The sequence below is a fragment of the Corticium candelabrum genome, chromosome 15 (assembly GCF_963422355.1).
Source record: "Corticium candelabrum chromosome 15, ooCorCand1.1, whole genome shotgun sequence".
NCBI classification, from domain to species: Eukaryota; Metazoa; Porifera; class Homoscleromorpha; order Homosclerophorida; family Plakinidae; genus Corticium; species Corticium candelabrum.
The window spans coordinates 7,599,194-7,625,705 of NC_085099.1; the positions used below are offsets into that span (position 1 = coordinate 7,599,194).

At 43.2% G+C, this 26,512-nt stretch overlaps 1 protein-coding gene across 4 annotated transcripts; it reads left to right on the top strand.

The window, feature by feature from the left end:
* The first annotated feature begins 10,399 nt into the window (after positions 1 to 10,399).
* LOC134190751 (aspartate--tRNA ligase, mitochondrial-like) lies at positions 10,400 to 25,576 on the top strand. Of its 4 annotated transcripts, none has more exons than XM_062659257.1 (13): positions 10,400 to 10,761; positions 10,825 to 10,880; positions 19,287 to 19,433; positions 19,488 to 19,526; positions 19,582 to 19,662; positions 19,734 to 19,826; positions 24,321 to 24,485; positions 24,537 to 24,591; positions 24,674 to 24,751; positions 24,906 to 24,982; positions 25,044 to 25,154; positions 25,214 to 25,289; positions 25,350 to 25,576. In XM_062659257.1, the coding sequence occupies exons 3-13, from the start codon at positions 19,299 to 19,301 to the stop codon at positions 25,463 to 25,465; spliced, it is 1,026 nt and encodes a 341-aa protein (XP_062515241.1). In that variant the 5' UTR covers positions 10,400 to 10,761; positions 10,825 to 10,880; positions 19,287 to 19,298; the 3' UTR covers positions 25,466 to 25,576. The 4 variants fall into 4 exon arrangements, with proteins under 4 accessions (XP_062515241.1, XP_062515240.1, XP_062515239.1 ...); XM_062659256.1 differs by having other exon boundaries at positions 10,400 to 10,736; positions 10,793 to 10,880; XM_062659255.1 differs by having other exon boundaries at positions 10,400 to 10,880.
* The last annotated feature ends 936 nt before the right edge of the window (positions 25,577 to 26,512 follow it).

Sequence of the window (26,512 nt, forward strand, 5' to 3'; positions counted from 1 at the left end):
TCGACCCCATATTAAGATATCATACAGATAACATGATGCTTCCTTGTATTGGCTATCACCCAAAATACACACTGTACTGTCCCCATGGAACCACAAATGCTGTCAGTTAATTATCTTTGTCTCTAATAGGCATCTGATGATATCCTGATTTCAAATCTAGGGTAGAGAAGAAATGTGCATTGCCCAATTTATCCAACAAATCTTCGATCAATGGTATTGGTTGAGCTGAATCAAAATTGTCTGCGGATTTACAGCTCTGTAATCCATCGCTAGTTGCAACTGACCATTCTTCCTCCTAGCACACACAATTGGGGCTGAACAGAGGCTACTAGAAGTCTCTATAAGGCCTTGCAGCAGTAGATCTTCTATCTCCTTCTGAACCTCCACCATTTCTGCTTGTGATAACCGATGTGGCGTACTCATCTTAGGCTTTGGCCCTGCTTCAACTCCAGCTTGTGTTCAAGCCCTACCTCTACCTCAGGCAATGGCTGTCCTGGTCTCCACATGACAGTTTCATATTTAAATTCTCCCTTTTGAAGGATTTTTGACTGGCTATTAACATTTGCTACATGAATCCACAGCATTTTGTCTGACTGAGCAACTAGATTGAATGTGCTGGTTTGATCATTGACTCGTGGTTTCTCAATGGTTCTACTAAATATTCCTGTCCTTGCCTCATTCCTTGTGCTGTACACGAAATAGACATCTCACTTCCAGCTGGAGCTGACATGAATTCCTGTGCTTGTGCATGTATAGTTTCCAATTTCTGTCCAACATCATTATAGTCTTCTTTATCTGTTTCTCCACTTCGAGAGAAACCAGCAACTTCATATCTTGAAAATCAAATTTCACCTTTCTAAGCCTAGCCAGAAGTCAATGCCCAGAATAAGTAATTCTTTTATCACCAATAATGGTAGCTGGAAAACTTCCAAATGCGTTCCAGTCAACTGCACTTCTCTGCATATTTGTCCATTTATCTGAACCGACTCTTCTCCAACACCCTTGCACGTCATGACTGGTGATCCTTTCAGGCAGTTCAAACTGTCTTCTGATAATCGATTTGCAGATAGTAGGCTGAATTCTGCTCTCGTGTCTAGCATTGCAGCTAAATTCTGATGATGCAGTACTCCAGTGACAGAAATGAATGGGCTCTTAGTAGTCTCTTCCCACCAAACTGTCTATATCAATCCGAGGTATCACCAGAAACTTGTAGTACTGCTGTTGTCATTGTTGGTCCATCGTTATCGCTTGTTTGACGTTGCTGGAGTTCCTATTGAGGATTCTCTTTAGCTCTCTGCCAACAATTTCTATAACCGCCTGAATGTATTTTGTGGCAATACCAACATTTTATTGTTGGTTTTCTTGTTGTAGTTCTCTTTTGTGCTAGCTGCCCGCTAGACACCACTTGCCGGCGTTTATAGATCCTTTGACATGCGCAAGATTGTTCCATCCCTTGACAGGCAAAAGCCACACGATCATTTTCACCTGTTAATGTCATTGGTACGACTGCTCTCATTCCCATTTGAATTGATCTGGCTTTTTTGCCACATTGACGATTTCATCATATTCTTTCAGCTTTCCTTTAGCTGTCAACCATTTATGATGCAAAACTTCCTGTCTGACAAAGTCATTAGTCATTCCCGCAATGAAGCGCCACAACGCTCGAGACCGCTTCGTTTCCCAGCACTTCATTTGCAAATGCATAGTCTGCCATCTGTCTCAACCGAAACAAATAAGTGGCGAGAGCTTCATGTGGTTGCTGCCGGGCTTCTTCAAACCCCCGGATATCCTGTTCTCTCCCATCTGCGGTCTCAAACCTTGTTTCCAAACATATAATTATTTCTTTAATATTGCTTACCCACGCTTCTCTGGCAGTTTCTTCTTGGTTTAATCACATTTCAATCTCTTCCGACAACTGCAAACGAAACATCATGACACAGTACTCTGCATCTTTCCACTGTTGGATGTTATTTGCTTGATTGATTCGTTGTACCATTAAGAAGTGACTCTTGAATGCCAACTAATGCGTCGGAGACAAGCTTTCACCGAATGTACGTGTGGGACACACCTCACGACTTTTTAGTGTGTCGGTCTTTCAGCCATATCCACACAACAGAGAAAACAAACTAACTCCAGTCACCACTGTGATGACTTGCTTCGATCGGTAACACAACAAGACTGACTCTATACTTAGGAAACCCAACTTATATATACATCCATGAAACACTTCCATGAAACACAACAAGTACTCCTGACAGTATTCTGATGGAACAATGAAACATACAGTAACACAATTATATATTGGTAGAATTTCTAATATATTGTACTTGTAGTCATTGCTGTCATTGTTGCATGAACTTTGCTGTCCTTTGAAAGAGAGACAACAAACCATAAGGATGGAGTTGTATTTCTAGCTATTAGAATATTCATATAGCTTAGGTTTTTACGGGCCAGATTGGGGAGGCTGCTATATGCACTTGTCCTGAATGTGTACTGCAGACTGCTTTTCATTTCTTGTATTTCATGAACATGGTGCTGGCCATTGAACAATTATTGTTGGATGCAAAGCATGGGTCTGGGTTATCTATGGATTTCCCCTGCTCAAAGCATGGATCCATGCTTTGTGCAGACAATTCATGAATCATTCTGCAATTGCATAATCCATTGAATGCACAATTATTACACATGCGCAGGCCCACATCGCAGTTGAACATGAAGTGAGGCGATATATATATATATGTGTGTGTGTGTGTGTGTGTGTGTGTGTGTGTGTGTGTGTGTGTGTGTGTGTGTGTGTGTGTGTGTGTGTGTGTGTGTGTGTGTGTGTGTGTGTGTGTGTGTGTGTGTGTGTGTGTGTGTGTGTGTGTGTGTGTGTGTGTGTGTGTGTGTGTGTGTGTGTGTGTGTGTGTGTGTGTGTGTGTGTGTGTGTGTGTGTGTGTGTGTGTGTGTGTGTGTGTGTGTGTGTGTGTGTGTGTGTGTGTGTGTGTGTGTGTGTGTGTGTGTGTGTGTGTGTGTGTGTGTGTGTGTGTGTGTGTGTGTGTGTGTGTGTGTGTGTGTGTGTGTGTGTGTGTGTGTGTGTGTGTGTGTGTGTGTGTGTGTGTGTGTGTGTGTGTGTGTGTGTGTGTGTGTGTGTGTGTGTGTGTGTGTGTGTGTGTGTGTGTGTGTGTGTGTGTGTGTGTGTGTGTGTGTGTGTGTGTGTGTGTGTGTGTGTGTGTGTGTGTGTGTGTGTGTGTGTGTGTGTGTGTGTGTGTGTGTGTGTGTGTGTGTGTGTGTGTGTGTGTGTGTGTGTGTGTGTGTGTGTGTGTGTGTGTGTGTGTGTGTGTGTGTGTGTGTGTGTGTGTGTGTGTGTGTGTGTGTGTGTGTGTGTGTGTGTGTGTGTGTGTGTGTGTGTGTGTGTGTGTGTGTGTGTGTGTGTGTGTGTGTGTGTGTGTGTGTGTGTGTGTGTGTGTGTGTGTGTGTGTGTGTGTGTGTGTGTGTGTGTGTGTGTGTGTGTGTGTGTGTGTGTGTGTGTGTGTGTGTGTGTGTGTGTGTGTGTGTGTGTGTGTGTGTGTGTGTGTGTGTGTGTGTGTGTGTGTGTGTGTGTGTGTGTGTGTGTGTGTGTGTGTGTGTGTGTGTGTGTGTGTGTGTGTGTGTGTGTGTGTGTGTGTGTGTGTGTGTGTGTGTGTGTGTGTGTGTGTGTGTGTGTGTGTGTGTGTGTGTGTGTGTGTGTGTGTGTGTGTGTGTGTGTGTGTGTGTGTGTGTGTGTGTGTGTGTGTGTGTGTGTGTGTGTGTGTGTGTGTGTGTGTGTGTGTGTGTGTGTGTGTGTGTGTGTGTGTGTGTGTGTGTGTGTGTGTGTGTGTGTGTGTGTGTGTGTGTGTGTGTGTGTGTGTGTGTGTGTGTGTGTGTGTGTGTGTGTGTGTGTGTGTGTGTGTGTGTGTTGTGTGTGTGTGTGTGTGTGTGTGTGTGTGTGTGTGTGTGTGTGTGTGTGTGTGTGTGTGTGTGTGTGTGTGTGTGTGTGTGTGTGTGTGTGTGTGTGTGTTGTGTGTGTGTGTGTGTGTGTGTGTGTGTGTGTGTGTGTGTGTGTGTGTGTGTGTGTGTGTGTGTGTGTGTGTGTGTGTGTGTGTGTGTGTGTGTGTGTGTGTGTGTGTGTGTGTGTGTGTGGTGTGGTGTGTGTGTGTGTGTGTGTGTGTGTGTGTGTGTGTGGTGTGTGTGTGTGTGTGTGTGGTGTGTGTGTGTGTGTGTGTGTGTGTGTGTGTGTGTGTGTGTGTGTGTGTGTGTGTGTGTGTGTGTGTGTGTGGTGTGTGTGTGTGTGTGTGTGTGTGTGTGTGTGTGTGTGTGTGTGTGTGTGTGTGTGTGTGTGTGTGTGTGGTGTGTGTGTGTGTGTGTGTGTGTGTGTGTGTGTGTGTGTGTGTGGGTGTGTGTGTGTGTGTGTGTGTGTGTGTGTGTGTGTGTGTGTGTGTGTGTGTGTGTGTGTGTGTGTGTGTGTGTGTGTGTGTGTGTGTGGTGTGTGTGTGTGTGTGTGTGTGTGTGTGTGTGTGTGTGTGTGTGTGTGTGTGTGTGTGTGTGTGTGTGTGTGTGTGTGTGTGTGTGTGTGTGTGTGTGTGTGTGTGTGTGTGTGTGTGTGTGTGTGTGTGTGTGTGTGTGTGTGTGTGTGTGTGTGTGTGTGTGTGTGTGTGTGTGTGTGTGTGTGTGTGGTGTGTGGTGTGTGTGTGTGTGTGTGTGTGGTGTGTGTGTGTGTGTGTGTGTGTGTGTGTGTGTGTGTGTGGTGTGTGTGTGTGTGTGTGTGTGTGTGTGTGTGTGTGTGTGTGTGTGTGTGTGTGTGTGTGTGTGTGTGTGTGTGTGTGTGTGGTGTGTGTGTGTGTGTGTGTGTGGTGTGTGTGTGTGTGTGTGTGTGTGTGTGTGTGTGTGTGTGTGTGTGTGTGTGTGTGTGTGTGTGTGTGTGTGTGTGTGTGTGTGTGTGTGTGTGTGTGTGTGTGTGTGTGTGTGTGTGTGTGTGTGTGTGTGTGTGTGTGTGTGTGTGTGTGTGTGTGTGTGTGTGTGTGTGTGTGTGTGTGTGTGTGTGTGTGTGTGTGTGTGTGTGTGTGTGTGTGTGTGTGTGTGTGTGTGTGTGTGTGTGTGTGTGTGTGTGTGTGTGTGTGTGTGTGTGTGTGTGTGTGTGTGTGTGTGTGTGTGTGTGTGTGTGTGTGTGTGTGTGTGTGTGTGTGTGTGTGTGTGGTGTGTGCGTGCGTGCGTGCGTGCGTGCGTGCGTGCGTGCGTGCGTGCGTGCGTGCGTGCGTGCGTGCGTGCGTGCGTGCGTGCGTGCGTGCGTGCGTGCGTGCGTGCGTGCGTGCGTGCGTGCGTGCGTGCGTGCGTGCGTGCGTGCGTGCGTGCGTGCGTGCGTGCGTGCGTGCGTGCGTGCGTGCGTGCGTGCGTGCGTGCGTGCGTGCGTGCGTGCGTGCGTGCGTGCGTGCGTGCGTGCGTGCGTGCGTGCGTGCGTGCGTGCGTGCGTGCGTGCGTGCGTGCGTGCGTGCGTGCGTGCGTGCGTGCGTGCGTGCGTGCGTGCGTGCGTGCGTGCGTGCGTGCGTGCGTGCGTGCGTGCGTGCGTGCGTGCGTGCGTGCGTGCGTGCGTGCGTGCGTGCGTGCGTGCGTGCGTGCGTGCGTGCGTGCGTGCGTGCGTGCGTGCGTGCGTGCGTGCGTGCGTGCGTGCGTGCGTGCGTGCGTGCGTGCGTGCGTGCGTGCGTGCGTGCGTGCGTGCGTGCGTGCGTGCGTGCGTGCGTGCGTGCGTGCGTGCGTGCGTGCGTGCGTGCGTGCGTGCGTGCGTGCGTGCGTGCGTGCGTGCGTGCGTGCGTGCGTGCGTGCGTGCGTGCGTGCGTGCGTGCGTGCGTGCGTGCGTGCGTGCGTGCGTGCGTGCGTGCGTGCGTGCGTGCGTGCGTGCGTGCGTGCGTGCGTGCGTGCGTGCGTGCGTGCGTGCGTGCGTGCGTGCGTGCGTGCGTGCGTGCGTGCGTGCGTGCGTGCGTGCGTGCGTGCGTGCGTGCGTGCGTGCGTGCGTGCGTGCGTGCGTGCGTGCGTGCGTGCGTGCGTGCGTGCGTGCGTGCGTGCGTGCGTGCGTGCGTGCGTGCGTGCGTGCGTGCGTGCGTGCGTGCGTGCGTGCGTGCGTGCGTGCGTGCGTGCGTGCGTGCGTGCGTGCGTGCGTGCGTGCGTGCGTGCGTGCGTGCGTGCGTGCGTGCGTGCGTGCGTGCGTGCGTGCGTGCGTGCGTGCGTGCGTGCGTGCGTGCGTGCGTGCGTGCGTGCGTGCGTGCGTGCGTGCGTGCGTGCGTGCGTGCGTGCGTGCGTGCGTGCATGCGTGTGTGTGTGTGTGTGTGTGTGTGTATACATATATATCAACACGACAGTCCAAGAGTGAGGATACTTCCAGTGGAGTCCCTAGCCATGGTTGACTGAGAGGCTTTTGCTGCTCAAGCATGGATCCGTGGTTTATGTGGACAACTCACGGATTGTGAGGTGAGATATATTGACGCGACAGGTGGACAGCAAGGACAGTCTTGGGTTAGGTTAGGGTTAGAGTTAGGTATATTGACGCGACAGGTGGACAGCAAGGACAGTCTTGGGTTAGGTTAGGGTTAGAGTTAGGGTTAGGGTTAGGGTTAGGATTGTCTGAATCCATTCATTGTGCCTAACCTAGTCTTTCTCTCGCCATTTGAAAGTGGTTGCTTTATGATGTGCATTGCATTTCATAATAATATACTATGTGGCTAGCTGGACATTTTATTAATATAAGCATGGTTGACTTGGTATCTTTAGCCTTGGTGCCAGACCATTTTAGTTGCACGTGAGGTGGCAGCGAGGACACGTGAGAGGGTGAAAAAGCTTTGTTCCTTCTCCATTCTTTCACACGTCCTCTCCGCTGCCTCACGTGCAAAAAAGCTAGCCTCGGCACTAGGCCTTCCCTTGCTTTCGGTGGTCTTTCCACACGAGAATAGCAACGGGGCTGTATCACGTGACGTTGTCTCTGTAAAGCAAAGGGAGGCCTATTAACTCTTTATGTTACGTGACAAACTAGTTAGTCACCTGATCTATTTTGAAATGATGATTGGTAAATGATACTGAGTTACTTCCTGATTATTTCCTCTGAGACATGCGGAGATCAGTAACGATCGCCCACATTACAGGTGTCATTTAGTGTTCTACAACAGCTGGTGTGCCAGACGTGTACCGACCGAAGGATACCATTTAGTCACGTTTGTAGGTTGCAAACAGTTCCAGTATTCTCCCTACATCGCAGTGAATGAAGGTATCTCTGTTACTCGATTCCTGGAGCACGATGATAGTTTATGACAAAGCATGCATATACGGTAGCCTAGTCGCTATTGCGTCGTCTTCTAGTCAACGACAAGAGAGGACAGAGTCTGCGCGCTGTGTTGTTTGCGCGCGACATGGCCGTACAGTCTTTGCGCTCGTTTTTCTACGCTAACTAAACAGTAGTCAGCATTGCAAAGGCCAGCATGCATACTTACTGACTGCATTTTACGCCTTTCCGTTCCAATACCTTTGTGCAGCCTTATTGGGCTTTGGTATGACGGCATACCCTGCTGTAAACGAAAACACACCTGATCTCTTTTTGCAAACTATTAGCAATATGAAACAAACCAACAAAGGGTGGGCTTTCCTAATGACATAATTAGTTAAGGTGTCTAATGACATCAAGAGTTACTAGGCCTCCCTTTGCTTTATGGAGACAACATCACATGATACCGCCCCGTTGCTATCCTCGCGTGGAAGGACCACCAAAAGCGAAGGAAGCCCTAGTGTTGAGGCTACAAAAAAGCAGTCTGGCACTGAAAGATTGCTGATCTGAGCTTTGTTTACAAGGTTGCTTATATATAGTTTGACAGTATCAGCAATTTTATAGGGGCATGCTCACGGTAGAACATGCGCACTTAAGCCAATCTCAAGTAGGGTAGCTTTTGTGTTGTAGCTATGGCAAGTGGCATATATTCAAGTGCCCTGGCAAGAAATACATTTCAGTTGCCACTAGGCCCTTTCTAGTGTGTTTATAGGTTGTGCATGCGCAAAAGGTCAATAAATAAAACTATAAAGCTGGCTATTTAGGTGTTGATTGACAGGCACGGCAACAGTGTAAGACTTAAATAACGCAAAATTAGTGTGCTCACTGTAAACTGCACTTGCTTACTTAGAGGGAAACGTGACTAGAGCAGATGCTACGTACAGGAATGAGACGTGCGCTTTCCTAGTCACGTGCATAGCTTAAGGAACTCCGATTTGGCTCAAAGTGCAAAAGGTCAAATTTTATCAAAACTGCAGTGTAGCAACGTCAGTTTAGCAGAATTGGGATTGTAGACAAAACATTTTCAATAATATCTAAAAGGCCTAGTTATAATGCAACCTCTTACTGTAATATCTTAATCCTTCTAATTAGGGCTATAGAGAGACTTCAGTCAGCTTGCCTTCAGTGCGAATTAGCGTCTTATTCATCGCAGTGACTGAGTGTTTCAAAAGTGCACCCTTTCAAAGTGAGAAATGTGTATGCGCTAGCGTGATCGTGCACCTTTTTTAAACTGCAAAATTATTACTAGCTAGGGGTCGTTTGAAATTATTGACAATGTCACATGCGTACAAAGCACACGTTTTATGAAGCCCCTCCCCTTCCCAAAGCGTACGCAATATTGTTGATGCATAATTCCTAGCTTGAGCATGGTTTCATCTGGTAGAATGTTGATGTGTGATGTTCAATACTTCTGCATTGTTACAGTTCTTTTATTCCAGTTGACTTCTTCGAATGATATCAGCTCGATGTTTTGTTCATTCAAGTGGACAAAGACGAAAACAGTGAGAAGGTTGTGGTAGAGACAGCGGGGCTCTTTATGGGCGGCTGAAGTTATTCTAGAACAAAACTGGAATAGGCTGCCACGGTTGTACATGTTTGCAAATCTCATACATACAGGTGACTAGCACAGGAACAATGCCTGATGCAATTCTCATCACGAAAAACAGAGAAATTAGCACGACCCTTTGCTATTGATCAACATTTTTATAAACTGTACAGCGACCACAACCCCTCCCCTAGCGTGTGCTTTAAATATGCTTGTGAAATTGACAATAAGTTTGAATGACCCCATAGTTTAGCATGTTTAGAGAAGTTTGTAAAAGCTTTGCTGCACTGGTTGATGTACTTTTAGAGAGTGTTTTGTTGTTTGGCAATAGCATTATTGTCATAGGCTTACTTGGATATCAAGTTTCAATAGCTAAGGGAAGAAGAGATTCCTTGTGCTGTTTAGATATTTACTGTTTCATTCAGTTCTCTAGAAGGTGAATGGCAGTGGCATTAACTAAGTATGTTGAGATGGATGAGGTGAAATCAAGGTGATAAGGTCTTCTGACCTGGAAGTTGTCTTACATATCTACCATAATACCTTGAATTATTCTCCAGGCGTTAATTCTACGAGGGATTATTATAGAGGGGAATTATTGGAGTGGTAATTTTGTTTCAATTGTCTCATTCATTACTCTCCCACGCAGAGGCAAGAACAAATCATTACGACGTTTCTGATGCATGCACAATGCCTTGCATTGTGTTCCACTTACTATTTTCTCTGGGGGATTTTAAGAGAGTGTGATTATGTTTCAACTGCACCCCATAGGAGGGAGGGATTTATTGGAGAGGGGAATTATTCGAGAGGGGAATTATTTGAGAGGGGATAGTATGAGGTAGTACAGTATATACATAAAGGAGAGGTGTGTGTGTGTGTGTGTGTGTGTGTGTGTGTGTGTGTGTGTGTGTGTGTGTGTGTGTGCCTGCATCCGTGCACACACGTGCGTGCGTGCATGCGTGCGTGCGTGCCTGCATGCCTGTCTGTAATATTGGCAACGAGGTTTTTCTGTGACTCTCCAAAATGAAATAGTAAAGTCGTCTTGAGAAAAATGTTGAAGTTGTCAACAAACAGACTAATGGAGGATAATGTAGTTAGCAGAGATAGATACGTTCAGTGCTTCACACATTGAAATTAGTTGAACTTGTTTATGAAGCACTTTCTTTTAATTATTAAAAAGTCATGTATTCTAGTGTGTAGAGTTGCTGTATCCTAATAAAATAACCTGCCTGCCTGCCTGCCTGCCTGCGTGCTTGCGTGTGTGCTTGCGTGCTTGCGTGTGTGCATGCGTGCATGCGTGCATGTATGCTTGTGTGCATGTGTGTGTGTGTGTGTGTGTGTGTGTGTGTGTGTGTGCATGTGCATGTGCGTGTGTATGTGTGTGTGTGAGTGTGTGAGTGAGTGAGTATGTAGCCACATGTATCTCCGCCACCTCGAGTCTGATCTCAGCCGAATTTGGCTGTGCATGTCAAATCGACAGAGGCCAACAGTGAGGGTGTCGTGTTGTCGTCTAGAGTTCTCTTGGGACGACGCAATTTCTTACTAATTGAACATGCCTCTACTTGTGCTCAAATTTCTGTAGAATGGCATTTCAGATTTCCACTAAATATAAATTGCCTATTCCTGACCTCAGACGGTATGCATGGAGCATGTCGTTTATTACCGGAGATGTCGTTAAGAGCAAGATAGTTTTGAGTATATCCGAGTCTTTAAAATACGCTTACCATTGTTTGCCTGTATATGCGTGTTGAATAGCTGTCACGTTCGTGATACACCTGTTCCCTGCAATGACAGCAACGTCTTTCGAAGCGATGATGTCCAACAGGACTGTCGAAATGGCTGGAAGATAAGATGTGACATTGTCAGATATACGGGAACAATTATTCAGGAGTAACCCAACAACCGGATTGTTTATGTGGGAATTTATGTTAATTAATTTGCTTCAGCTCTTGTAGACATTGGAATGCATTGCTCACAGATTGCGTAATGTTGCAGACTACAGCATAGTCTCTATTTTCTTCTCAAGTAAAACAGGTCAGACTAAAGAGTTTGTTCGTCAAGGCATAGTGCATCACACCTGCTAATTTTGGAATTTGACGCTCTGTTACATTTTTATTTGTCTTCCACGGGGTATTAACTAACAATCAATAATTTAATCAGCCTGGGCAAAGAACGGGATCTCATCTCGTGTATAATATTGCTAACTATGGCGTCTGGAATTGTTGATTAAAAGTGACTAGTCTTACACTATTATAGGTGTGTTCACACTATGGTTTGCGAGCCTGGTTTGAGCTTGTCATTATAATTGAGTTAGTGTTAAACCTTGCATCTGCCCCATGGAATGCTGGTTTGCACTGGGTTTGCAAACTGTACTTGCAAAGGTAGGTTTGCGGTTACTTGAGTCTGGTTTGGAGCTATCAAAACATTCCTAGCTGTTTAGCGCCTAGTAACCAGAGTAGCAGTCTGCCTAGCGCGTAGCTACGAGAGTAGCAGTGGAAATCATCGTCTTACTGTTGTGGATGCTGCTAGAAACAGGGTGTCAACAGCAAGAATCTCGCACGTGCAAGATGACAGATGACGTCGTTTTCGCCGCTATCGCAATGCTAGCACAGAGTACCGAACTGTTGTGTTGTTTGTCATGCAGAGTATTCTAACTCTGTTGTCAGACGCCATGTCTAGAGATTCCTGCTCAAACAATGGATTACAATAGCGTGCTAGGTTGACAAACCAGGTAATCAAACCCAGTCCAGTCTGAACACAGGTTTGTACTGTATGCTAATCTATTTCCTCGTATCACGCAAATCAAAACATAGAACACCATGGTTTGCAAACCATAGTGTGAACACACCTTATCACAATGTGAATAGTGTACTTGTAATTGGCTGGCACCACAACTAGTGATGTGGTTAGGGAATGCAGTCAAGTGTTTATGATCATTTCACAAACTTCTTTGCTATGTTTGAACTGCAGCATAATGGGGACAGTTTTCTAAAATCTCTATAATGTTAAATAGTATTTGGAATAGTTTATGAAATGCACAAAATGCTTTGACTGAGAAAGGAGTGAAACTGTTGAATTGGGCGAGGAAGACACCAGAAGCAAAGAGGCATGTTGTTTATCATACCAGGATTGTGTGGAACAAAGACATGCATAGCTGATAAGCAGACTATGGTTAACATCAAAAGCATGGTAGTATGGTAGCCTCGGTATTCCAGACTGCTTTTTGCACGTGTTGGGAGGAGAGAGTGAGAGAAGAGAAGAAAGTAGTGTTGAGACATCTCTATTGCAAGTGACTTCGGAAGAAACCCGACGCTCAAGTTCAGAAACATCTGCTCCAATCAAAACCACCATTAAAAACAGCCAATCAGTGCTGTAGACAATTGCTGATGTCAATGAGTACTTTGTAATTACCTCTCAGCAATCATCAGACGACTTTAATAGCACAGTGGAGTGCAGCTAACACAAATGCGATACCCTCCTTGTTTTGTTCCTGATGACATGATAACTCAGCGAATGCTTGTCAGACGTTACTTGACGATAAAGCCATTGCAGCGGCTGTTCCGAATACTTTGTCTACTTTTGGTGTTGAAGCCTTGAAGACCCTTCAACTGCTTGCTAAGCAATTTTGGTACAGGGTCACGATGTCTTTTTTTCTTTCTCTACCGGATTCAGTAAAGTCACTCATTTTCTACGTTCTCCCCTTTTTTTTTGTAGTTGTCACGAGCCATCTGGTGCTTGTTACTGTTTCTAATGAACACGGGTAATTTATTGATTAAGATGAACATCGCCTATTTCCGAAGTCATTTACAATAGAGATGTCCCCAGACTGCTTTCTTCTCTCCCACTCTCTCCTCCCATCACGTGCAGAAAGCAGTCTGGAATACCGAGGCTAGCTAGTATGGAGGTTGGGTCAAGAACGAATAGAACTCACACAAGACATATAAAGCAGTCTGAAAAGTTTAATGAGTAGGTTTAGGAAAGGGGTTAAGTTTAGAATATAATTGGTTTAGTGCAGGTGGAAACAGGTCAATCCTTAAACCAGTTGTGCTTAATTAAACCAGTTGTTAACTTGTTCAAAGTGTTAGTGTGACATGGCCCCAAACATCTGGTAGTCAGTCATAAACTAAATTCCAACTGCTGTGTTAGAATCTTTTACTGCAATCATGCTTCAGCTACTAGTTTAGCAAGCGTTCAGGTTTAACTATGGCATAACAGTAGTGTGTGTGCTTGAAAATGGTCGCTGACAAATGCTATCTAAGATTATTTTGTTGGGATGGAATTGCCTTGAAAGAATGTCATCAAATAGAGGAGAGAAATCAGCAGCCACTGCGTGTACCTAGATACTGCATTTGGAGTCTCAGTGACAACCAACTGTTGCTCTGACTTGGCGACAGCGCAGCCCAGTATATTGTAGCAAGTGTTGTTCAAAGAATTCTGTGCTATTGCAAAACAGATGTGTCCAGATACCTTGCATCTCCCGGAGGGCAAGTTAGTGGAAACAATTGCCTTTTTGAATTTGTTTAGTTTATGAACAGAACTTGTGTAAGCTAACTTTACTGTGGAGTTAGTGGAAACATGGCTGAGCGCTATGTAAGGTGTCGCGTGTAGCAACACGACAGTCGAGTGAGCGTAACACAAGAGTGTCTGATTTATTGTGTGTGTGTCTACTGTTATAGAACCCAACGAATAGCGTGCTTATCTAAGTAACGTGCACTACGCAATACTAGCCTGCTACCATACAGCGTCGTGGAGGCCAATAATTTACCGGTAAGACATCGTATGGTCCGACAACCAGTAATGGTCGATGGATGTGCTCTCCGATGTGAGGGCATGACGGATGAGTTGACACTAACGATTGGTTCGAGTAAGGTTTCAAAGTCATTCTGTGTAGTCAGAGGACTTGAATACGGTATCTTGGGGACGGACATACTGGCACATCTAAATGTGCAAATTGACGTTGCTGTGAAAGTCTCTATCTGCAAGGTCAAAAGGTCTCCACATTCGAAACTGTCAGGGTGGCTACTAGTTCGGTTTGTCTGATAAAATTCGGTCAAGTCTACTCACCAGACAGAGTGGCAATTTCACCAGTAGAAGAACGGACAATATGGGGAAGAATTCATTTGAGCACTCCAGCCACGTGGACGGGTGTAGTAGAGGTACTGGATAAATTAACCGAACGGTCTGGTATACTGAGATGTGCAACTGTAGCGGAAGGAGGTAAAGAGAAGAATGTCCCTGTTCACGTCTTGAATGTCATGGAAGACCCAGTGATCGTTTATAAAGGCCAATCGTTAGTCGAGTTTACTGGAGCTATGATGGATGAAGGAAGAACACGTGAGGATGCAACAAAAACTGGTAAGATAATGTCCGACCCTATTGCAGAAACGACCCTAGGAGTCATTGTCCACGGAACAGAAAAATCGCCTTGGGAAGTTACTACGAAGGTATAACAAAGTGTTTGCTTACCCAGGCAACGAGGTGCATGTAACTCACATTGAGCACACCATTCCGCTAACAATGGACACTCTGATTGCATGTAGACCTCGTCGCCTGCCAACGCAATGGAGACCTGGAGTTGAAGAAGAAACACGGGAACTGCAAAGACGAGGTGTGATACGACCATCTGAATTGGGCTACACAGCACCTGTGTGCCCAATTAAGAAAAAAGACGGTTCAATACGTCTCTGTGTAGATTACCGCGCCCTCAACTCCAAGACAAAGGATACCGCGATTACAACTGGAAATTTAATAGAAGCTGTGGAATTGATGGCTGTAGCCCAATTTTTCAGCCACATTGATCTAGCGCACAGATACTGCCAAGTGCCGATTGCTGAGAACAACGAAGAGAAGACGGCCTTTCGAGCCCCATCGGGCCTTTACGACTTTAATCGAATGCCATTCGGATTGAAGGGCGCTCCAGCGATGTTCTGTAGGATGATGGCTTCTGCCGTCGGTCACATGACCCCCTACAACTCGTACTGTGTATGGACGATCTTTGTGTATTGTCGGCTTTGTTTGATGATCATCTTAAACGGTTAGAAGACACTTCTAAGACCCTGTTAAAGTATGGCCTGCGATTTAAACTAAAAAGCGCCAACCTACAATGACTGAAACCACCTTCTGTGGTCTACGAGTGAGCAAAGATGGACTGGGCCCAGATTCAGAAAAAACAGCTGCAATTGCGAAGATTTCCAAACATGCAAACGTCAAAGAGGTTAGAATGTTTTTGGGTATAGTGGGCTGGTATCAAAGGTTTATTCCACGGTTTGCATCCATCGCTAGACCAATGTATAACCTTTTGGAGGGTGACAAAGCCTTTCGATGGTCACACAAATGTGAAATCGCCTTCAGCACTTTGAAAGAGATGTTGATTTCTAATACAGTTCTGAGTCATCCACAGACAGATAGAACGTATGTTCTCACAACAGATGCTGCCATGGTTGGGATAGGAGCAGAATTAGCTCAGCAAACACCAGAAGGAATAAGACCAGTTGTCTATTTCAGCAAGACACTTTCCAAATCAGAAAGGAAGTATTCTGTATATGACAAAGAATTTCTCGCCATTGTGATGGCTGTTTGTCATTTTCGCCATATCTCATAGGAACTAAGTTTTGTTTGAGAACTGATCATCGTCCATCACAGTTTTTGGCAAATACCAAAGATCCCTGGGGCAAACGTGCTAGATGAAGTATGGAATTGGAAGAATATTCATTTACTGTAGAATATATAACTAGTCAAGAAAATGTTGTGGCTGATGCTCTAAGTCGACTAGAACACGAGAAAACCTTGAAATTAGACGAATCTGAGGAAATCGGTCAGAATAATAACTGTGCCAACCCGATCGCCGTGTTTTGACCTTTGGAAGCTGCACTGTTAGTAGCCAATGTAAGAGACGACTGGTCTATGGAAGAATTTATGAAGGCACAACAGAGAGATCCACTGTTAACGGAAATCAGCGATATTGTTGGTATGGACCAAGTTAGCCCACATGGTGATATGGGAAATCAGTCAAAGGTGGTAAGGCGGTACTGAAGGAAAATCTGACTTGGTCTCCTGAAGGTGTGCTCCAGAAGATCGCCCCGTCAGGACTGATGCAAAATGTTGTACTGTCGACGCTATTTGGGGAAGTATTACGTCTTGCTCATGATGAACCCTTTTCAGGACACCAGGGAGTGAAGAAAACGCTTCAAAGAATTTTACAGTGGATTTGGTGGCCTACAATCAAGGATGATGTTGCACAGTGCACGCAATCACGCGATGTTTGTGCTAGAAGAATGTCAGCATGTCCAAAGGCACGAGCACCGTTAAAAGAGCGACAGCAAGCTACACAACCATCGGAAAGTATTGAAATAGACGTCAAGGGTTCATTGCCGAAAATGATAATGGCGCTCAATATGTATTCGTCATCCAAGACACGTTCTCTCGACTTGCAGAGATGCACGCGATCTCAAGACAAACGACAGAAGGAGTATGTGGGAAATTGCTTGAATGGATATGTAGATACGGGATCCTCACATGTATACATTCGGATCGCGGTATGCCATTAAACATACAATGTCAACTGCATACTACCCACAAGGGAATGGCTCTTTTGACTGCTTAAATCACTCTTTGGGTGAAACCTTGTCTAAATTAGTCGCCTCAAATCAATTAGATTGGCAGAAACGCCTTCCAGAAATACAATTCGCCCACAATGCAACATTTCATGAGCCTATCGTCAACACACCTTACAAGGTCGTCTTCAAGGAAGATCGTAGAACAATAATTCATGCAGCCGCAGAAGTGATTCATAGGCCATAATCTGCCGGAATCAACGAAACGCCATTAGAAGTTGCGACGGATAGAGATTCTGGAATATCTAGGTTCTATAGCAGAGTCAAGACAAACTTGAAACAAATGGCAGTACAGGGAAGAAAAGCTTACAACAAGTCGAAGCTCGTTTTTCATCAGTGTCAATGTGGTGAGTTGGTGTAGGTTAGGAATAAAATGGGAAGACGGAAAGTATCAAGATCTCTTTCACCATGCTGGATAGGATCGTATGTTGTTGTTAGACCAATATCCGATGTTGTCTACATCTTAAAATTGCCTCATGGCAGTAAAGAGGTAATGCCACACCATGATGCTCTGAAGCCATACGTACAATGTGAGGAAAGATTTGTGCCCGAAAATGCATTGAGGAGTCCACATCCCAGAAAAAAGCGATCGGTAAAGTGCCCACATTGACAGAAGATCCTGATAATACTGTCGGTTGCGAGAGCACTGACTCAGGAGAAGAGTCACCATCCGAAGCAAAAGGAGGTGCGGAAGAGCATCCTGGAACGCCCCTAGAACAAGAAAGCCAACATGCTGCACCTGAACCACCAGTTACATTAAGAAGATCTAAACGGATTCGCAGACTACCCAGACGACTGCATGATTACGTTCTAGAACCAAACAATGGGGAGGATAGAGATGTAGTGTATTGATACTTTGTATTGCATAGTGCAAGTTACTTAGATAAAGCACACTATTCATTGGGTTCTATAAAAGTAGTCACACACAATAAATCAGACACTCTTGTGTTACGCTCACTCGGCTGTGTGTTGCTACACGCGCCACCTTACAGCTGTTTAGAGAGTACGTGTGCTGTATTATCTCTTCAGCTATTGTAATATCAAAGTTTGTAAGATGGAAACTACTCCAGTGTTTGAAAGCACCCCATTGAATCAAGTCTTGGTTTGAGTATCAACTAGTTAGTGCATGGCTGTAGGCACCCACTTCATAACATGCTTTAGTTACCTTTGTCAGCTAGGAGGGTATGTTTATCGGCATTAGTCTATTTGTTTGCTTATTTGCGAACATGATTGCCCAAATATGTGTACATGGATTTTGATGAAATCTTACATGATGATAGAACTTAGTAGAGGAACAATGGACTTGTTTTAGGGATTAATCCGAAGTAGGGTCCCCTTTGAGGGGTCAATCTTGGTAGAACTTTTTACGAGAAAGTGAGATAGCTTTTTGATTTCACTCCTGCACACCCTTACCATCTTCATGAAGAGTCAGTGTGTTGTGTTGTCTTTCGTCGCAGAGCTACTTTTGAATACGATCGCTGTGATGTATTGTGAATGATTGCGACTTGCGGGGCATCGAGGCGAGTTGTTTTGCCTCACAGTGAATCATGATCAATTTGCTAGTGAGCCAGCATGAGTTAATTTGAATGACTCGTGGTAACTTATGGTGACTTAATTGGCGAGTTGGTCAGTTGGTCTCAGCAAATTGCCTAGGGCCAGCTCATTTGTTTGTTTGTTTGTGAGCAAGATTAGTCAAAATGTGTGAATGGATTTTGGCAGGATGGTAGAACATTGATAGAGGAACAATCGATTAGTTTTGGGATTTTTCCCGATGTCATTGAAATGGTGAGTACATGCTAAGGTGAACACAAAAAAGATTTTCAAATAATTGCCATGGAAACAATTATTAATGGCATTATGAGGTAACTGAGCTGCCTTGTTGGAGGTTGTGCTCTTGGAGTGCTGTCTAGTCAATGCTGCATTGTATGTCTTTCGAAAAAAGATAATTATGCTTGTGTAGTCAAGAAACACTAAAGTGCTGAAGTCTCAGCTGCTAACTTAAGGCCTGTTCACACTGGCAACTGGATCGCGATTCAACCGCAATGCTGTCCACACTTGCAACTCGATCGCGATCTGTTCGATCCACATCGTGAGGTGGATTCGATCGCGATCAGTTGAATCCAATTAGAAATAGTGGGCGTTACCTTCATGTATGCCACGCGTGTAGTCGGAACATCTAGCACTCCTCACTCGTCTTTGTTCTCGTTCACCTTACTTTGCTGTATCAACGCTTTCTACAAGCAAAGAAACCACACATACACATCGGTCATCAGTCACGTGATAGCAAAATGAGGCGGAGGCATCGTTTTCAAAGTGCAGTGTGGACGCTCGCTATCCCGATCAGATCGTGATCCATTCTGATCTAGTGTGGACAGGCCTTTAGGCTACAAAGCATTTATCTGCCTTGAATCTAATTAGTCAGAGCCAATGAAGGGTGTGAGAAGAGGCTAGACACATTGACTGGCGCGTGGGCTTGTTCTTGTTGACATCCGATAGCTATTTGATATCTCTTGAAAGCATGCAAAGACATCTTTACATCATCTGGCATGCTAATGACAATGACGGCATGCACGGCATTCCAATTGTCTGGCCAGCCAGGTATTATACTGTAACCCCCTAGTGCATGTTTGCCTCATGTTAACGAACTAATGTTTTCATTATTTATGAGATAACGATTATGACAGTTTAAAGATTTACTTCTTGAGTTTAACTGTTGTAACACAAACACAAAATTGTTTGTTAGCTATTTTATATAATGACGTTAATTTTACTTTGTCTTTTTATGCTAGTCACTGTAGCCATAAGTAAGCTTCACCATCTTGTTTAGCTTGACCTTGAGATGTCATTTGTTGATCAGCATCATATTCAATCATTAATGGAGGAAATACTGGCTCACTTGTGGATGGAAACTTTGCCAAATGTTCACCTGACTTTGCCCTTCAAGCGATTGTCATACGCTGAAGCTATAGACAAGGTTTACAGGGTCTACTGCTTAGTTTCTTTTGATATTGTTTATTGTTTGTTGCAGTATGGAAGTGATAAACCTAACACCACATTTGAATGGAAGGTACATTGATATATAGCACAATATACTAAATTTAAATGATTTGATGAACTTATAGATAGTTGATCTGACTTCTCTGCTGTTTAACAAGCAAAATTGTGATTCTGTGGTTCGTGCATTTGTTATCCCCTTTGGAAATGTGAGCATTGTTTGTAGTATTATAAGGTTGCATGTGCAAGGCCAGCTGTTTGTTGACCATTGTTTATGTAGGTATTTATAACCGACTTTATTGCCCAGAAAGAAATTACTGATTTTCTCAAAGAGCACGAAATAGGAATTGAAGATCTCAAAGATGAGACACTGGTAAGCTGAGTCAGTGCTGTAATTTGATGTCTTTGCTTGTAATGGATCGTCAACTTCTATTCTATTGTGTGGCTTTTTTGTGCTTTGGTCATTGATACTGTACTTTACTGGGCGCTAGACTGTGCTCTACTGTGCTGTGCTAGCTGTGCTGTGCTGTGATTCTACATTTACAAAAAATGCATCTATGCAAAATGATTGACTTAGAGAAGAAGCAGGAGATTTATGGCAGTAACATTTGATGGATTGCAGTAACTCAGTGATGTGCAGTCATGTACAGTGTGTTTTGCTGTTCAGACGGATAACTAAAACTCAGTTATCAGTCTAACATGTTTTTCAGAATTTGATTTGATGAAATCTTTGACTTACTGTACCATCAGGACTCTAAAACAAATCCTATCAAGTACCTTATAGTCACACTCTTGAAAAAGAAACTTACATTAATTGAAGTAGAAAAGTGAGTGATATATATATATATATATATATATATATATATATATATATATATATATATATATATATATATATAAGACAAGATCCTAATTGTTGTGCGCTTATTACTTTTTACGCTTTGCTTATTGTCAGTCAAATTCTCCAGACATGCTTACCGATTGAAGAAGGACGTAACGATTTCACTTTTGGTAGGTGAGTCCCCTTTCGTTGGTCGACCCTCGAGCAATAAAGCTCTCTATTCTGTTCGACATTGATTGGATAGTTTGCTAAGCACGGCATTCGAACTTTAAAGAGCATAGCACACAAGGGAATAAACAGTTTTTTGCTTTTGCGTAGTCGAAGAGCTTTTAATAGGACATGTAGGCGATGTCACAGAATACGTGACGTCACAATTAAATGCAAGGTCACAAACCGTGATGCCACAATGGATTACTTAATGGTTTTTTTATAGTTCAAGAGACGACGTACGTTTAATATAATTATAAGTGCATTTCGGTTCAGTCTAGGAGCATATCAGTCTAGGAGCGTTTCAGTCTTTCTTGCACGTTTGTAAATTAGAATTAAATTGATGTCAACTTGAGCCAGCTGTCACTATCCAAAGCTAACGAGCAGCATACGGAATCTAATTGTAAATGGAGTACTTGCTGCTAATTACTTAGAACTAACGTGTAACTAAAAATTTTAAACAAGATACTGTCATGGTAATTTCTCACAATTGAATGCACCTGGGCAATGTAGCTAGTATATATATATATATATATATCTTGGATTAACGGCTGACATTGCCGCGAGAATTGTTGTAGCCGTCAATTGCTGAAGGAATAAGAGAAGAGGATGTCGTCATCTTTTCAGACTGTGCCATTGTGGCTTTTGCCACTCTGGATGTCTGCGTTAGTCCTTATTCTGGTGATGGGACCCCATTTGAGGAATGAACGCTTTTTTATTGGCTTTTTTGTTGTGTGGCCAACTGTCAATTCGTTGTCTTCCTATTGTCCGTATTTTTTCATTGGAGTATACAGGTCAACGGGAACATGGAGTTTGCCGCATCATCACCCTACTTTCAGCACTCTGCATGTTTCGGTTTACATTGTATTGTTTCAACGGCTTTGGCTGTTCGTGACGACTCTACTTATTTCTTGCTGCCTCATTTGTTATCGAGCGGGACAGTTGGTTGAGTTTCTGAAGCCTGCCACGTCTTTAACACATACCCAGCACTCTTCAAGTCTTTTTGCTCACCTGGTTTGCTTTTTCTGATTTTTCTTTCTTGGATTCTTTTCTTTTTGTCTCTGGTCATTGCAGTCGTATGGAATATTGGATGTTGCCGCACTGTCACCCCTTTGTCAGCGCTCTTCAATTTTTCATCTTCTGCATTGTTCATGTTCAACCTTTCTTCTTTTCTTTTGATGTGGAGACTTCTTTCTGTCTTTGTGGCAAATGGTGCAGTTGGGCAAGATCCTGAAGTTTGTCGCACAATCACCCTTCTTCCCGTGCTCTTCGGGTCTTCTTCCTCTTCTTCATTCACTTGCTGTTTGTTCTCTGGTATATACTTCTTCATCCTCATGTCGTTTCTAGTAGATGAACTCAGACTGGATTCTGGAGCATGCCGCACTTCAACCTTATTTCAGCGCTCTTCAGGCCTCTTTGTTTATCTGCTGTACTATTCTATAACACTTATCTGCTATATAGTGCTCTTTTTTAGTGTTTTCTTTTTGTCTTGTACGTGGACAGTACACTAGCTCGTAGTTTGGATGTAGAACAATACAAAAGATAGGTAATGCTAATATATATATATATATATATATATACCGTATTACCTCGCTTAGAAGGGCATGCTCTTATAGGTGAGGTTGAGCAGAAATTGTGTTCACGACACTCTGCAACTGTAAGGGCATGCCCGTATAAGTGAGGTAGCCTCGAACACCCGGACCTCAAAATGTCAGCGCTTGTGCAGTTTAGCAATTTACCAGATGGCGTCGGAGGAGTTTGCAGAGGAGTTGGAGGTTACTGAAACAGAAACTGAAAGTACAGAGAGAAAGGCTAGAATTTCGTATACGGTGAAGAGGAAGCTTTCTGCGACAGAAAAGTAAGATGAGTACGGAGGGAACGTATCAAGAGCAGCAAGAGACAGTGGCGTACCGCAAAGTAATCTTCAGCGATGGGTCAAGCAAAGGGACGAATAAGATGGCAGTGAGGACGAAAGATGAGAAAGATGGCAGTGAGGAAGAATGCAGTGATGAAGACAGGGATGAAAATTAGGATGAAGATGCTTTATAATATGAAGACAGTCATTAGATAATATTTGCATGCTTGCTTAGCTTTTTTAGTTAGTAGACGTGAATCAGTATTTGCTTTGTGTGCATGCTTGTTACCAGGATACCACAACAGCTTCTTCCCTCGCCTGAAAGGGCATGCCCTTATACCTCGAGGTATAAGGGCAGTCTGCTCTACCTTGCGCTATAAGAGCACGCTCTTCTAAGCGAGGTAATACGGTATATATATATATATATATATATATATATATATATATATATATATATATATATATATATATATATATATATATGTAACACTACAGAATAGCAAAAGAAAGTGTTACAACACAGCACAGCACATCACATAACATGGAAATGCTAGCAAGAGTAGGTGTCCCAACTAGATAAATCTACACTTTCTAAATGCAAACGTTGTAAGATATATATATATATATATATATATATATATATATATATATATATATATATATATATATATATATATATATATATAGACACTGGAAAAGAATTTGTCTCAGTCAAGTACTGATAGAATTTTGTGTAGATTTGCACTTCCATGGTATGTGATGTGCTGTGCTGTGTTGTAGTGTGCAGGGATTTGTACACTTTCTTTTGCTATTCTGTAGTGTGTTCTGTTTTGGCTGAGGCCAATGAAAGTAGAACTTGTTAGTCAATTTTGTAGTTACATGTACCATGTGAAGATAGAAGAGAACTTGCGCTATTAGTTGTTGCACGGTTTATTGAACAAAATGTGCAGACGAGTACTTTCTTTATTGTATGCAACTTTTAAATACTGGAAATGGCTGTAATCTTTAATTTACACATACTTATTTGTGTATATCTATACAGCATAGAGTATTAGATTTTGAAAGTTTTTACACAGGTAAATACAAAACACAATGATGCAATTTAACCCACAGATCTACACTAGCAGTGATGACTTTACTGTTGTTGAAAAATAATTGGTTGTCATTATGAATGTACATTATGGCTGCAGTGTTAGTGCAACTCTTTTTGTGTGGAAGATAGAAAGATGAAAATGGAACGTAAGGGATAGTCATATTACATGTATTATAGTACTTCCGAATTTGTGTTATTGTGGCCGGGGTGCGTTATTATGAAGGTTACTGTATCTTGACTGTTGAGGAAGTGAGACCATCTGACAGACATAGGCAGAGGAATGCTCTTGTTATGCAGAATCAGTGTGATTGCTGTAAGAGTGCCTATATATTAGAGAAGTATTTCAGTGCTGTGCAATTGGATCTTCGCATACTTAAGGAATTGTGATTCTCATCTATGTAATGGTTGTTGTGTAGTCTTGACACTAGGCCTTCCTTTGCTTTTGGTGGTCCTTCCACGTGAGGATAGTAACGGGGCAGTATCACGTGATGTTGTCTCCATTGCTTTACGGAGACAACATCACGTGATACCGCCCCGTTGCTATCCTCGCGTGGAAGGACCAACGAAAGTGAAGGAAGGCCTAGCGTCGAGGCTAGTTGTTGTGCTTATGGCAGTAACTATATATTTAGACTTAAATGATAGGAAAATGCAGTTGAAGTGTTTATAGATTCATTATAGATGGAATATACTATTCATTTTGTGGAGTTGGATATTCCTTGTGTCTTAACCTAAGAGCAGCACATCTATGAAATGCTGATAAGCACAGGCTGCAAGGAATTTACCAAATGTTGTGATTTAAAGATTCTCTAGATGTTATGGTTGTAAAGTTATGAAACATGCTATCTAAGTAATAGTGATTTTGATTGTTTAGGGCTTCTCTGTAATGGAAGTTGCTGCCAATGACAAGTGGAATTGCTTAACAAAACAAAGAGCATGGTGTGACATGGATGACAATGTATGTCAAATTGTCAACGTTTCATTGCAACTTCAACAGGGAGATGTTGTATTCCTGGCTCAAGGATTGAGAAACTCAGCTGTCTGTCACTTGTTATTTTTCCAGTCCAATTACTTGTAGTGTTTCGTGTAGGCTTATGTTTTGGGTCAGCTGCGATTGCTATTTGCTGATGTAGCAGAACGTAACAGTAAGTTGTCTTCTCAGTTTAAATTCACTAAAGATTTACACCATGCAGTAATTTCTAATGCTAAATGCACTGGTTTGTCCAGACTATCCATTGGAAAGGAATCATTGTTATAACTTCATGTGGGTCACTGACTTTCCATTGTTCATCGAGTCAGAAGGAGGTGTGTTTAGTTGTGATACTAGTATTTTATATATTTACATGTTTTACACACGTTCCTTTTTCTGCTACTGTCAACTTGTCTTCTTTTCATTTGAGTTATTTTGCCCCGTCTTCAACGCAATGAGAACCTATCTATATATAGCATGCTTTTGCAGGCTATGATTGCCATCACCATCCTTTCACTGCTCCTTTGCCACAACACATTGATATGGTATATTCTGATCCTCTCAAGGTACAAAAGCTGTTGTGAATTAAGAGTATATTGTTGTAATTTGTTTATTATGATTATGTAGGCTCATGGTCAGCATTTTGATTTAGTATTAAATGGTGTAGAGATTGGGGGAGGGTCAATGAGAGTACACGATTCTTCATTGCAAGAGTATATTCTCCATAAAGTTCTCAAGGTAAAGACTGCAGTGAAACCAAATTAATGAATTGACATATAAGACTAATTGATTACTAGGTTGATATTCATCCATTTGACCATTTGCTACGAGCGCTGCATTGTGGATGTCCTCCACATGGTGGAATAGCACTTGGTTGGATTTTCTTGACCGTATTTGAGTAACAGATACTTTGTTTACAGATTTTGTGTGTAGGTTTAGATCGTTTGATTGCTCTCATGACCAAGGCATCAAGCATTCGCGATGTTATTGCATTCCCTAAGGTGTCATTGGGGAGAGATTTACTGACCAGGGCACCTTCAGAACTGTGATACCTCTTGATGTCATTGTGATGTAATGATATATACTGCCAATTGAACTTGTTTGATTTCACTGCAGACAGTTCTTAGCTGCTAAATATTTACATAGATTAAATGCATATGCGGGTGAGAGTCAGAAACGTTGTTATATGTACGATGGCCACTAGTTACTGTATGCTTGTTAGTTTTCCAAACTTTCGATAAGAAAGGCATGTACACTAAAGACTATTTGCACCCTTATGAATAGATGATGGTAGAATAGATGATGGAGACATTTGTCATTGTAATGAATGTGTTGCGCAGTATGGTCTGATGAGCAATGAATAGACAATTATAGGTTGTGTCAGATCACCTTGACCTTTTCACTGTTTCAGTTGAACAATTCCCTATCATATTTCAATGTAGCATTAACTTTTTGTAAGACGGAAAGCAAACCTGTAGGTCTGTAAGTATAGTTGTCTGCGAATTCCACATGTAGTACGTTGGACGGTTATTATTTTTCTGGGGCAGTCTTGCAACTTTTATCGTAATGCTGGTTACCCTAACCATTCATTTATTATGCATATGAACAAGATTGGTTTTACTGTTATCTCTTGTAGAGTTGCAGTAGTTGTCATAGGATTTGCAGAAACAAGACTCCTGTGCAGTAGTAGAACACTTTAGCATCCTAATTAAAATTATCTTTGCTTGCTTGGGACTTCAATTCATGATATTTTCTTAGTGATCTTCCAACTTAGTGTACACGTGGGTACTTCAATTGACTACACCAGCGGCCATGAGGAACACAAATTTAATCCATTCATTACCCAAGGCCCGGAAATCTGGGCTAAGGGTATTACAGTCGTCCGACGTGCGACCGTACGTACGACCTATTTATGGTCGATTAGCGCAGATGCAAATGAAGCTATTCCTACCAATAAACGAGAAGTGGTGTCATCACCAACCAAAACGAACGTGATGTCATCATAAGGCTCCACCTCTCTTTGCTTCATCGGGCGTCCCTACATGGTGTTTAGTCCTTTGCTTTACATAAGGGTTTAGCACATAGAAACGACGTCC

Excerpts from the sequence above, each read along its gene's own strand:
- LOC134190751 (XM_062659255.1), top strand. The coding sequence starts at position 19,299 with ATGTCATTTGTTGATCAGCATCATATTCAATCATTAATGGAGGAAATA. Across the intron at positions 19,663-19,733 it reads TTGTTATCCCCTTTGGAAAT|GTATTTATAACCGACTTTAT; the intron begins GTGAGCATTGTT and ends TTGTTTATGTAG. Across the intron at positions 19,827-24,320 it reads ATCTCAAAGATGAGACACTG|GGCTTCTCTGTAATGGAAGT; the intron begins GTAAGCTGAGTC and ends TTGATTGTTTAG.